The sequence below is a fragment of the Accipiter gentilis genome, chromosome 7, assembly GCF_929443795.1.
Source record: "Accipiter gentilis chromosome 7, bAccGen1.1, whole genome shotgun sequence".
In the NCBI taxonomy this organism is placed as follows: Eukaryota; Metazoa; Chordata; class Aves; order Accipitriformes; family Accipitridae; genus Astur; species Astur gentilis.
The window spans coordinates 28,762,948-28,776,704 of record NC_064886.1 but is presented as its reverse complement, the minus strand read 5'-3'; the positions used below and the strand labels follow the sequence as shown (position 1 = coordinate 28,776,704).

The window sequence follows — 13,757 nt, the reverse complement described above, 5'->3', positions numbered from 1 at the left end:
CGCGGGCCGGGTCAGCGGCGCTGCGGGGCGGAGCGGCCGCCTGCCGCGGGGACGCAGATGGCCGGGGATGGCAGAAGGAAGGGGACAGCCGCGGAGAGCAGCGGGGCAGCGCGCCACCGGCTCGGGGAGAAGCAGCCAGCAGGACGGGCAGAGCTGCCGGAGGGCAGGGCCGGCCCTGCTGAGGGGCCAGGGCCCCGTGCGAGGTGCCGCACCGGCGGAAGGCTGGCCCCGGCCCCCTCCCCTCCTCCCCGGCACCCCGGGACGTGGCGGAGATGCTTCGCTTTTTTTCCTCAGAAAAGGACAGTCTGGCGTGGTTAAGTTGCAGGTCGTTATTAGGGCAGTGAAGGCCGTACTTTGCTGGCGGTCGTGTAGGTGATGCGGCAAGCGGCTTGTCTTTCTCTTGGGGGTGCTCGGCGTCTCTCCTTTGGACACCTCCCGTCTCCCTCTGTCACCTAGTCTGCTGAGCCTCAGGAAAGTAACAATAATTCACGGGTAAATAGATCAAAAGGCAAGCCCTGGCTGCCATTTGCAGGAGAGGGATCTTAAAGTTGTGAGGATGACAGCAATTTCATGAAGACAGGTAAAACTAAGAACAAACAAATTTCACAAGAGGCAAAAATGGGGAGAAAAGAAAAAAGACACAGCGATGAATAATAAATAACAGGTCAAGCTCCCATCAGCTCCAAAGCCTGGCGGCTGCTGCAGCTCCCGCCACCTGGGTTTCTGTGGCTGTACCTGTGTTAAGCTCACACGCTGTCCTCCATGACAGCACTTGCAGGGCGTTGTTCTTATCCTGGCTAACTACTGCAAGCGTACTGCGGGGATACAGTATCCCCAGACCTCTGCTCCTCTGTCAAAGGTAGCTAAAGCTGGTCTGCTGTTCTAAGGTGGTGGAGAGGGGATTGCAGAAACCTCACCGCTTTAGGGTGCGGGCCAAAATGCAGAGGCTGCTTGTAGACCAGGGGAGAAGCCTTCACTGTACATACCAGAGAGTGATTTACACGCATTAAAAGCCAAACACACCAAAAGCCAATCTGCTCTTACACATTGGTAGGAGAAAGTGAGATGTGCACTTGGGACATGGGACGTGCAGATTTACTGCAATGGAAATGGCTGCCAGAGGGTGGATTTTCCATTAATTCCTCTGGAGGGCAGGAAGGCTGTGGAAGGACACCCTCCTTGGCCCCCTCACCCTGCTGATTTTTCCCTTTCACATTCTGAGCTGCTGCTCAGCGGGGTGACCTTCCCCAGCCCGCTCAAAGATGCTCCAGTACAAAATGATCGGTCACTCACTCCCTCAAACGGTCCCCAACCTTCTTTTCTCTCCCTTTTGGAGGCAATGGGCTAAGTACTTGCTTTTTCCAAAACTCTAAGGTACCTGACCGAAGGTGAAGGTGACCCCTTGCTGAAGGTGATAGATCATACAAATATCTACAGAAGCACTGAATAAAACACAAGTGTGTAGAGCTGACTACGCAGACAATATATCAACTGTAGGTACTGGTTGCTACTTCTTTAAATATTTCAATGTTTTTTGGATGTGTGGGTTGTAGTGATGCTAAATGCAAAGACCATTCAATGCGTAAGGGCTAATAGACTGGACTGCTACAAATACAAGTCCTTTGTTAATCCGTTGTTAATATGAGTTTATATTTCAGAATTTGCCTAAACTTGGAAGATATTAAATTGTCTATTCAACATTTCTTTACACATTTAAAACTTTTTTCATCATTTCCAACACTGTACTGGCCCTAATGCCACTCAGATCATAAAGCGACTTTTTGCCTAAAGCCCATCCTCAGAAAGAATTTCAGCAATTCTGGTTTGCACTTACCTGTGAGTCATCTGTGTCGCCCACGCCTTGAGCAGCCTGTGCCAGCCTGTGTCTGCAACACCACCGCACAGGAGCTGCGAGTTACACAGATAGGCAGGGAAACATTATGGGTATTACAGAAAGGATCTCCATCCCATTTTCAACCTGTTGTAGTTGTTGACATATAGGTGCCTTTGGAGCCAACATTTCTGACTGTTTTCCAAATGCCTTCTGTAGCACTTCTTGGCCACTAAGAAAACGGGGGTGAAACCTCAAACATGCACCAGAAGCTGTGATATTATCTCTCTCCACCTGCAGTTAGGCTCTGTTTTCCCTAGGAGCTTTTAACGGATACAGGAACTATATACTATACGCTGGCGAAGCACTCCCTGGTGTGACTGCAGCTATGCCAGCAAAGCTGTGTTTTGTACCAGTGCAGGGCTGCTCTGCCCCCACTCCCAAGTGGGACAAGCGGCACAGAAAAAGCAGTCGCAGGGGAACCACTAGACAAGGGCCCCACATTGCGCTGCAGAGCTCTGCCACCTGGTGCTCTAGCTGGTGCAGCCCTGCCTGGGGAGGCTCAGGCCTTGGAAAAAAGGGTCAGGCAACGGCTCTGCACCCTGGCATAGGCTAAGGACCAGCCCTGGGAGCTGCAGGAGTCCAGAGCGTCGCCGATGCAGCTCCACGGCAGGAGCAGAAGGGCGGATGGCTTTCCCTCTGCTTCCTCACAGTAGCTTTCACCCCCACACCCAAACTGGATTTCTTTGACCCCTAAGAAAGCAGATACCAAGACGGCACCATCCCTTGGGGTGGTGCATGCTGTGACTGTAACAATGACTGTTCATATGGGCCTGGTTGTATCAAAAATACTGCAAAGCAACGCAGCAGATTCATGGCAAGTCCCTGCACTGTTGAACATAAGAAAATTAGAAAATTTTTAAAAGCAGAATTTGTCCATTGGTGTTCAAGTATTACTGTAAGATACCAGAGCACCTGCAGAAGACGACCACAGCTCAATTTTTTCCCAGCCCTAGGGGCACAGTCCAACCCCTCTCTCCGGCCTGACTTGCGCTGCTCAGGAATGAAGCTCAAATACCAGAAGGGATGAAGAAGATGGAGCAGGACCACAGCCCTCACTTTCATGCTTTGGGGTCCCCTAGCTTTTCAAGGTTTGGTGGAAAACCAAACTATCTCTTTCGTCCACCCCGCCCATGGTCTGGTCAGGGTTCAAGGCAGATGCAACACGTAGCTTAGATACCAGCCTGCTTGGCACTGCCAAGCTGAGCGTGGACCCCAGCAGCCTGGCCCCATACCCACGTTTCCAGTACAGGTGGAGAAAATTACGCAACTCAGAATAGGATCCTCACATGGGGAGTTCCCCATCTCAGCACAGTGAATATACACCTAGTTTTAACTGTCTCGCATCTCCCTGCTGACTAAAGGCATGTGCTTCGGTACGGCACTACTAAAGCAGCTCTCAGAGTTGCGTGGAAACATCAGTTCACTCTTGGGATTCCCAGCCCAGAACCTTTTGCTGAAGACAGAAACCTACATCTTCCTTTTCATTTCTGAAGGCCTGCCCAGAAGAGATCAAGCATCATTCCAAACCCAGTGCCAGGCAAAGAGCCTCCCTTTTCAGTATCTCCGTAGTGAGAACCTGCTGTCTTGCTTTTAGCCTGGAGAAGATGGCACAGGAGCTGTTACCAGAGCAGCTGATGTATGTTCCCAGCTAGCTTTTCTTGCAAGGGCCTGTCATCTATGAGCCTGTACTGCAAGACACACTTCTTTTTCCCATCTTAAAATGTTCCCTGTGAGTTAGGAGTATGCATACATTATGAATGAGAATAACGAATTGGTGATTACATTAGCTATTTTTTCAGCCCATAAACATCTGTGCCATGGCTTATGGAGAAATAATCAGGTAGAAAGCTAACACTTTTTGTAGAAATGGATCATTTTAGTACAGTGATTTTGTTGCATAAACAGTGTGCTGAGAATTATCTAGATGAAAACAGAACTGTCCTCTTTGGAATTAAGAACAGTCATTCCTAGTTTTGTTATACTAGTATTCATAAATTTATCACAAATCAAAATTATGAGCCTAAACTCTTTCTGACTGTCCACACAATGCTATTTCAGCAGAATAACTGGCAGAATGAATAACATACCTATCATTTACACCAAATGGGACATTACTTCATTTTTTTGAGAAAGTTGAAACTTTTCTCAAGCTAGAACTTGTACCTGCTCTGGTGCTTCCTGCTGTAGGGATGACCCTGCTTCGGTTATGCCCAGTAGCCTTCCCTTACCTGCAGTGTGTCCCACTGTCTTGAAGGAGCTATGTGCGTGCAACATGACTATCAACATCAGCAGGAATCTAAATGTTGAAAACATCATCTGCAGTGTCAACAAGCTGTGCCCTTGCACTTGTTAATAAACCCACTATATAAACTAATTTGGGCATTGCCTACATGTCCTTGAAAACGTTTTTCCTACAAAGTATCACTTACATGCTGCAAGCCCAGACACAGTACAATGACAACCAGTTGTGCACTAGTTCAGTGCAGCGATTTTGAAAGGCTCTAACTGTGCATGTTCCTATGCCACAGTCTTGCAAAGCCTTGTACATGGTAGGAATGGGTAACCACATCATTACAGCTGTCACAACTGCTAAACATCTTTCATGATGATTATGATTCATTCAAGCAGGAGATACCATGAGAACTGCATCTCACTACTTTCCAAAGGTGTCCATGGTCTTTCAAATGACTGTTTCTCTGACTGGAGATGTATCTTATCTCATTACCATATGATATGTTTAAAAAGAAAAAAAAAAAAAAAAAAAAAGCCTGCTAATTAGCTGTTAGGCTGCATGATGGCAGTTTCAAGCATCAGAAGTATGGCAGTTACATAGAGCTACAATACCTGTGGGCCTAGAAGTCCACAGGCTTGAAATATACAGTCTCCTACCAAGGTCCCCGAGGCCTGATCCAATATTTGTGCATTTGTACACAATCCAGAAGGCTATTTTTTTTTAATTGAAACAAAGAAGCACAGAGATAGGGTCAAGGCAGCTATAGACCAGGTCCCCTCCATTCTTGCTGACTTGAATGAAAGTTTTAAGAGTATTATAAGCTAGCAATGCCTTTTCATGCCCAGATTCAAGTTAGATGTTCTTACCTCACCTCAACCTACCATGGGAGCCTGGGAGGTGCATCCAGAAGCAAACAAAACGCCAGACGCAGGAACGTGGCTTTCGCTTTTTCCTAATCTTCCTTTCTACTGGGGCGCAGAACGCTCTCTGCCATCGGGTGAGCCATCACTTTGCGATATACACACATCAGCCAGCAGTGGTGATGCAGTGTGCACTGACAGACAGACAACCTCTGACGCTAAGCTCATGTATTCCCTTTATTGAACTGTACTAGTTATTGCAATCAGATTAAGTCACATTTATAAAGCAGACCATCCAGTTGCACTGAAACCGATTATATTCATTACATAGTTTTAATCACTGTCCGGTGAACTGGCAAATCCAATCAAAGCATTAGTCTTTAATTAAAAAATTAAAAAGAAATATTCAGACAATAGCCAAGCAATCACATCACAATGCACAGTTACCTAAAATTGCAATTAAAAAGCAGTTAACAAAAACGAAAAAAATCACACCTAATCTTTAACTATCAGTATAATACAAGAAGCAACAAAGGGCAACAGCATCAAAGCAGATTTATCTAACACTATAAATTCAGTCAGAAGCAGAAGCTCTAAAGTACACTAGCTGAAGCAGGACAATAAAAAATACTGAGCATGGAATACTTTTAATCTCTTCCATTAATATTCATTTCCAGCTGCTTATAATAGCAGCGCCTCATGGCCAAATCATTAGAGTTTTACATCTGGGTTGCAAATGACACTTTGATTGGATGTAATGTTCAAATGGTCCTCCCCACTGTGCCACCGTCAAGTCTTCTGCAGAGAGGTGTCCTGTAGTGCCAGTGGCTCACTGTGCGTGCTGGCTCAATGTGTGGTTCTGGAAAGACGAAAAAAGGAGACATGCATGAGGGGCAGAATAATAGAAAGCATGCCCATACCCTCCTACTCAGTACCATTTATGCAGAGCTCGACATAAAAGCTTCTCAATTATTACAAAACAAAATGCAATAAAGAAAAAGTACTCATAAGTAACAGCTGCCAATATGACACATTTGCTTTGTTCTGACAGATCTGTTAATGCTGGCATGAACTTAGAAATAAAATCCTACAAGCCAAGTACAGCCATGTGGGTTTATTTTTTTTTTTTTTTTTTTTTCCCTTTCAATACATATAAAGAAAGTGGTAACACTTCATGGGCAAAAACTGCCTTTAGGGATTCCCTTAACTGTAACAATTAAAAAAAACCCAAACAACAAACCAAACCCAAAACTGAATCGCGGGGGGAACCCTTGCCATATTTTACTCTTTTATTCTCACTAGTACCGGGTGCAAGTACTGGCAGCAAGAGACACCAGATTGTGACACACACTTCCCAGTCCAAGAAATACTTCGGCAATAACAGCTGAACCGCCAGTTCAGGCACCAGGGTAATATACCCAGCAGAAAAAAGGCTGGACATATAACCCAGAAGTTAAATCTCTTTAAAGAATAGACTTTGCTCTACATGTTTCTTTCAGCAGTTTAGAGTCTTTTTTTGTTGTGTTTTGTCCTTTTGGTAAATTTGTAATAGCCTCATGTCATCACATCATGCAGTATCTCGCATCAGAGGATGCTGACCTGTCTTGCCATTTTGTGCAGGAGCCAATAAATCGTGAAGGCAACCTTGGAAGCGTATTTTTAGAGCAGTACCAATTCACCTACATTTTCTGTGCAGGCTGAAACCCCAGTCCCACATATAAGCTCAGCTTTATTTGTATGGTTATTCAACTGTTTGAGCAACTAGAGTTGTGCTTCATGGTGAACTTTTCTTGAGCCGAGTCCCCAGCATCCCCAAATATAAAAATTAATTTGCATTATTTCAAGCCTAAGCAATTTTACTAGTCTCCATCTGCCTAATAACAGAGCCGGGCAAGTCCACCAGCTTGAAGTGTAAGTTTTTAAACACGAAATGAATTTTGAATCTAATTATTTATTTACAATGACGAAGCTTTGAAATAAAGATATTTTAACTTTTCATAAATCATCTGGTCTTTCTACACTATCCACAGTTACATCTTGATGAGGAAAAAGAATGATCCTCTGCTTTATCCAGGGATGACATCTCCCTGATGAAAACCGTCTGTGGAAAGAGCTAATGGGCGGCCCGTGATGCGCGTGGCCAGGCGCCGGTGACCCCATTTGCAGGCAGGAACATTTCTGGACTGTGCACTCCCAAAAAGTGACCACCAGGTGTCAGAAGTGCTGCTGAGTTCCTAAATCACGGCAAAAGTTATTTGCGAGATTGTGGCAGGCGGGCTGCGAGGAAACTCCGCACCACAACGGTCAGGCTTTAACGTGCCAGAAGGTGACAGAGGCGGCAGAAGCATCGTAGCTGCCACACGCACAGAAGGAGCCCTTGTGAAATTAAATACAATCAACTGGTGAAAACACAAAATATCTGTCCCTTGTTAAAGCTTAACACTTAGCCCTCTGAGCACCCCCGGTCTGTGATGCTAAATATTTCAGAATCAAAAACCAGCAGTACTGTGCAAAGACTTGGAAAGCTTATCGAGGATAAAGCATTACACTCAGATAACGTCAAGTGAATTGACAGTTGAAACTACTTTGCTTTTAGACAATTTAACATCACCAAACATAAAATCCCGTGGCTTTTTACTTCGCTGTACGTGGAAATTTTCCTGGCCTTAAGAAGGAATGACCTTTGCAGTGCTGGATGTTATTCTCAAGTCAAATAATGGCTTTATGAAGAGGATGGATGGAGCCCTACAAACACAATGGCAGGACTGACAAGAAGCTTGTCTGCTAAACCTAACTGGGAAAGCATGAAATGTGAAAGAATATACAGGCCACTCTGTGCTCAGACACGCTCCTCAGCGTTTAACAATGGCCATTTCTTGTGCACTTCATTACAGTTCTATTTTTAGATCATCCTGAGTATCAATAAAAAAAGCAAAAGGTTTAGCATCTTCAAATCGAAAGAAGGGCTATTCGTGGTAGACAAATCCATACTTATTTAGGCAGTGTCATTTAAAAGATAATGCACAATCAGCACTAGATGCATGACGCACGGTCTACAGTCAGGGAACATGATTTCAAACTTGTGTGGCTCCTGCATTGATTACACCAGGCAGGTCAATAAAGGAATGGTATGTGGCTCTAAATCTGATAATGAAGCTTTCATTGTGAGCCCTCCCTCCTCAAACATGGGTTAATAATATGTTCTGAACACTCCTAATACAACGAATATACTGGGTTTGTGACCAGAGTTTACACAAAGAAACAAACAGATTCTACTCAAATCCTGCAGCCGTTCAGAGCTGGGTCAGGTAGAAGCTGAGAAACTAGCCGTGCCATAGCGCTATCAGTTAAAAAAAAATATAAAATAATACATTTTTTCATTTGCAAATCTTGATTTTGTCTTAATATCTTGGGGACGCACCGTTTATTCCCTTTGCATGCATTACTGGCAATCAATATGCTGACTAGTCTCCAGACTGAACAGTTAATAAATAGAGCCACATTTTATACAGGACCTCACAAACACATCTGTAATGCCTACGGACACAAGAGCCTGTATGCACCGAATCCTCCCCCTGCCTTTCAGAGAGCAGATCCTGCACAAGCCACGTGCACAAATGCTTAAGTCCTGCATGCCCAAGTGCTTGTGAACACCCAGACCACCAGGTTCCTCCATGTGCAAATACTGCATAACCACCCACAAAAGCCTGTCCGTATCCTCTGCAACCAGTATAGGTTTGTCACCCATTAAAATGTCTTTCAGACCACACAGACATGCTTTCCAAAAAGAGTCTGGCAACCTGTCTCCTATTACTAGCAACTGCCATGTCTTATCTTCTTGCTTCTACTCTCTCTGCCCCGTCTGTGTGCAGCTTATTGGAACTGTGCTTTGCAGATGTCAGAAAGTGTCTGAGACGTTCAGTGCTTATATCTCTTCTCTCGCACGTGTGTTTTGCATATTTGACCCATGCTTTATCAAATAACTTTATCAGGCACCTCTGTGTGTGCCCACAGACAAAGAAAACTCCCCTAGCTGACCAGACTTTCAGAGCAATTGAAAAATAAGTAAATCCTAGCATTGAGAATGCCCTGTGCCTCAGCAGAAACAGCTTGCGCTCCAGTGCTACACTGGGCTGTTCCAGGCAGCAGAACAAAACCATAAAGGCCAGAAGGGAGCGAGCATTTTGAAACGTGCAATACTACGGGAACGCTTCTACCCAAGTTGCCTAAGGAAACTTCACCCCCTTTCCAGCAGGAGGGTGGGCTGGCAGGAAACAGCTTGGGCGTGATTTTTCAACTCTAGAAGTTAGAGTTAAAAAAAACCCTCTTAATGGTGATTTCCAAAGGAAAATAGAGCAGCCACAAAAATGAAGCCTCTCCAGGCATGCTTGTGTGTGTGTTTGCACATGCCTACCTGCTTACAAGGCCATCCATACACGTATGCATTTGGGGGCCGGCAGGAGGCAGGACACAATTTGGAAGCTGAACAGTAAAAATGGTTCTTCACAGCTCCTGTAAGGCCCCCTGGTTTATGCACGGCTCACAGCTGATACCCCACTGAATACATCATTCTGAGACATTATTGCAGCTGGAAAACTGTACAGCAGCACTAAGTCACCTGTCAAGATCAAGTAAGTCACAGCTTATTTATAGGACAAGGTTGGAAAATTTCTTCTTTTCTTTTCTTAATAATCATGCAAAATGGATAGCAATTCTGTTAGCCACGTCAGTAGGAAAAATGCAACTACCCCGAGCCTCAGGGCTGTCGCAGTGTTTAAGTGGAATTTTCTACTGGCTGCACAATCCCCAAATGAACCATTTGCGGAAGTGTCTGTGACCAAGGAACTGGGCGACGGGTTTTGCAGGAAATAAAAAGATTTCAAAGAATGGTTGATTATTGTCCGTGTAGATACTGATTGCTCTCCAGATCTTCCCTGGGGACACCCCCTGCCTGCCCTCTGGATGCGGATCAAGCCATTTGTGCAGGACATCTACAACGAGTATTTCTCTGTTTTTCTACATGCGTTATTAGGAAAACACTGGCACGACAATCTCCATTTTCAGAGCACTGTGTCAAGAAGGAAAGCATCAGGCTTGAAAGATGATCACTTACAGCAGTTCAAAGAACTCTTACAAGCTATATAAAGATCGAGAGAAAAAACGCACACAAAAAAGCAGCACATGATCGAGGAAAGCTCCAAGCCAGGCAGTCAAGCTGGGAGTCTCCCACACTGCAATGACGTTCACTGCCAACAAGTCACAGGTGTACTACACAGGAGCAGGTGAAAAAAATAAAATGCAACTGCGAGGGGTGTGATAATGGTTTGGGGCCATAATACATCCAGTCTATAGTGCCATTGTGCATCTGTTATGTATTTAGATATTTTGTACCAGCCGCTTAGAGGTATACTGTCTGTGTGAGTGATCATATACACCTAAAAGACCGTATGTTATACAGAGGTTAAGAAATGGCACAACAAGGCTGGTGATGCCCACCACCCTCAAGTGAAATTCAGAAGCCTTCTGCAGTGTTACATAGAGATTGGAACTCTGATAAAGGTTATAAAGCCTCTCTCTCTCCTTCCAAACCCCATTAAAATGAACAGAAACCATTCCTCAAACCGTTTCAATAGGAATTATGGAGATAATAGATTCAGGCGACAAACAGCCGACGTGAAACTTAACTGGTGATTAGCCACTGGGTGACCCGTGCACGTGAGCACGGGCCGGGTGTTTAGGAGAGGGAGCACGCAGTACTTGCTGCCCGCACGTTGCTTCTCCAGAACCGGCTGCTCAGCCCATGCCTCCCTGGCTGCGCCCACGGCTCAGTGCCTGGGGACACTGGGGTTGCTGTGGCACTGCAAAACCACCCGGACTGAAAACACCGACCCCAGGGGTGATGCCTGAACACAGCTGCCTCATCTTGTGACACGGAAAGTAATTCCTATTAATGCCTACATTTTTCCCCAACATGCAGGGGGTCCTCCAGACCCAGGCGAGAGCCCAGGTAGTTTCTCTCCCTGCCTCGTCCCCATCTCAGCGTTCAGGTTTCCACCACCCCTTCGGGCCCCATCCAGCTCCAAGCCCAGGGGAATCAGGGTCTTGGCTGGGGACTCCTTGGGGCTGCGCCCCCTCCTCCCCATTCTCTCTCCTTTGCCCCTTACGGAGTGGGGCCGGGGGGAACAAGAGAAGCGATCCCTCCACTGACTGGCAACACACACAGCTTGCCAGACAAAAACTAAACCTCAGATTCAGGCGTTGACTTGAAGCAAAGGTTCAAGTCTCACATTTGAACATATATATAAAAAAAGACAAAACAAAGCCTCCGAATTGCTACAAACAGAAGTTAGAGTGTCTAAATATTTACGAAATACCATCTGCAGCATTCTTTTTTCAAACAATGTTTTGCATCTTTTGAATTCAAACTGGTCCAAAAATCTCTCAGCCACTATTCCTCATTATACATCCATAAGCGCAGACACATACGTGCACAGGTACTATTTCCCTCTAACAGCAATCCAAAAAGATGAAAATCTTTATGCCTTGACTTTATAAAGGGATTACTTTAGGCAGAGGACACAAGATGACCCTTGCTTTAGCCACTGGAGATTATGGTCTCTACAGAAAGCTGTGAGCCTTAAATTGGTGCTGCTCTAATCCTAAACTGGAGAGGCATTCAAGAGATGCCATGACCCAGAAGAGCAAGAGGAAAAAACCTAAATTAAAAAAAAACACAAAACAAAACAAAAAAAATAACCCCAGCACACTGAAGGGGAGGGAGACAAAAAAAGGGAGAGAGGGGAAAAAAGGAGAGTGAGCTTGCTTTCCAGGATAAACCTTTTTATTTTTATTTTTAATTTCTGGTTGCTACTCTCCCTTTGCTATGAGACTCTAAAGAAAAATCACCTTTGCACCCCCTTGCAGTTTGTATGTGCTTATTTTTAGAACTGTTTGACAATTATCCAAGGGTCTAAGACTAACAGATGGCCTGTCTTAAAGCCTCATATGTTCACTAGTTTGCACTTCTGACAAACAGTAAATGTACTCAAGAGTGTGCCATAAACAGGGCTGAATGAATACTCAGAACACAATTTAGTTAATACACTTCATTAAAACTGATAGTGGTAACCAATGTTTCCCATAAAACCTGGTGTTAATTGCTCTTCCAGTTGTTTCAGGTAACTCTTACCCGATGACATTTATATGTTTAGATCACAGTTTTTCAGGAAATAGAGTATTACTTCTTTCCTTTCCCCTGGTATTTCACCCACTACATAAAATGCTTGTAACAAGTGAACTCCAAGTTATCATGGTACTCAATAAAAAAAAAAAAATTGTCAGGCAAGACAGGTTCACATGTCCCTTCTCTATTTGAAGAATCCCTTGAAATGGAGGTAGAGGCAAACGAAAGGTGGCACATCCTTTGTGAAAGGAAACGGCTGCCTGTGTTACTGCTTCCTTCATCTCTGAGCATCTGATAACTTGCCGTGCGTCAGTCAGTCCCCGTGTCAGCACACTTTGAGATGGCACTTCAACAAATGCAGTTAGGAAGCTGTCCTTTACAAGTTATTGAACCAAGAAAAAAAAAAAAAAAAAAATCACTTCGAGTGTCTAAGAAAATATGCCTGGAGGTTTGGTGTCAGCTGAGAAGCCAAGTTGCCTGTTTCCAATGAAAATAGCTGTATCTGAGTTACTCCAATGCTTGCATATACTTGATTACTCCAGGGCCAAATGCACCTTTCACCAGTACTGGGACACAGAACTACTTGTCTGCGCCAGGACAGAGCTGGCCCTGGCACCCCTGGGGTTTCTGTACCCGCCGGGGAGGTTGAGCAGCCCCCTTCAAGTGCCCGCTCACCCAGGGGACACCCTGAGCCACCCCCAGGAACCTGCCTGGCTCCTCTGCTGACCAGGACCTAGCACTTCATCTGGAGTTGATGGGAAGATTCAGAACTTGTAAATTATTTACAGGGGGAAAAAAAGCCGCTCCACACATGCCCGACTAAAAGCTGTCTGTTTGTTTGGGTTTTTTTTATATAAATCTTTTTCTGTGGCTGGCATGTTTCTATATTGAAATGCAATTGCTCAGGTGTTGGTCTGTAAAATCCAGGCAGACCCAGAAGCACCCCACCCCCCCCCCCTGCTGCCTGCCTTTGTTCTGCACCCCAGGGGCTGTGTGCTCTGCTGCCATGCTGCATCGTCCCAACAATATACTTGCTCAGTTTTATCTCTATTACTTACACCACTTCTGTTAATTTTAATGTATTCTTGAATTTTGATATGCATTTCTGTGTTATTCTGGGTTTGAAAAATTATCTTTTTATACAGATACCTTTCTTAGAGTCATTTTTCCCAGCACCAGCCTTTTCTCACACCAGCTAAGGATTTGTTAGATGATTTATGAATTTAATTTCTCTTCTAATTCAGGTTGCTTAGTCCTAATCAGACTTTGACAACTCACCTAACATGCTTTCCCCTTTCCACTTGAGACTAATAATTCTGTATCATCAGTCTTGTAGACCAGCCATCGCTTTCTCTTCTTGTCTAAAAACTCAGAATAAACCAAGGTGAACCTATTACAAGTGAACTCCAAATGTGAGCCTAAGCCTGGCATAGCCTCTCGTATTCGATTAAATGCCTCACTGAAAAGTGTATATGCTTCTTCCAAAAACACTGGGTAAAATGCTGAAGCACAAAAGCAAACCGAAGCCTTTGGGAAAATCTCCTTACCACAGCACTTTGGAAATAAAAACCACAGGAGAATACATTA

The 13,757-nt window shown here is 44.8% G+C and overlaps 1 protein-coding gene across 2 annotated transcripts in view; it reads right to left on the bottom strand.

Moving 5' to 3' along the window:
• Positions 1–5,249: 5,249 nt before the first annotated feature.
• ZNF423 (zinc finger protein 423) overlaps positions 5,250–13,757 on the bottom strand; it is a 237,221-nt gene continuing 228,713 nt past the window's right edge. For both annotated transcript variants that reach the window (XM_049806953.1, XM_049806954.1), the window contains one exon: positions 5,250–5,846. In XM_049806953.1, the coding sequence (XP_049662910.1) occupies positions 5,817–5,846 (30 nt within the window). In that variant the 3' untranslated portion in view covers positions 5,250–5,816. The remainder of the gene's footprint in view (positions 5,847–13,757) is intronic.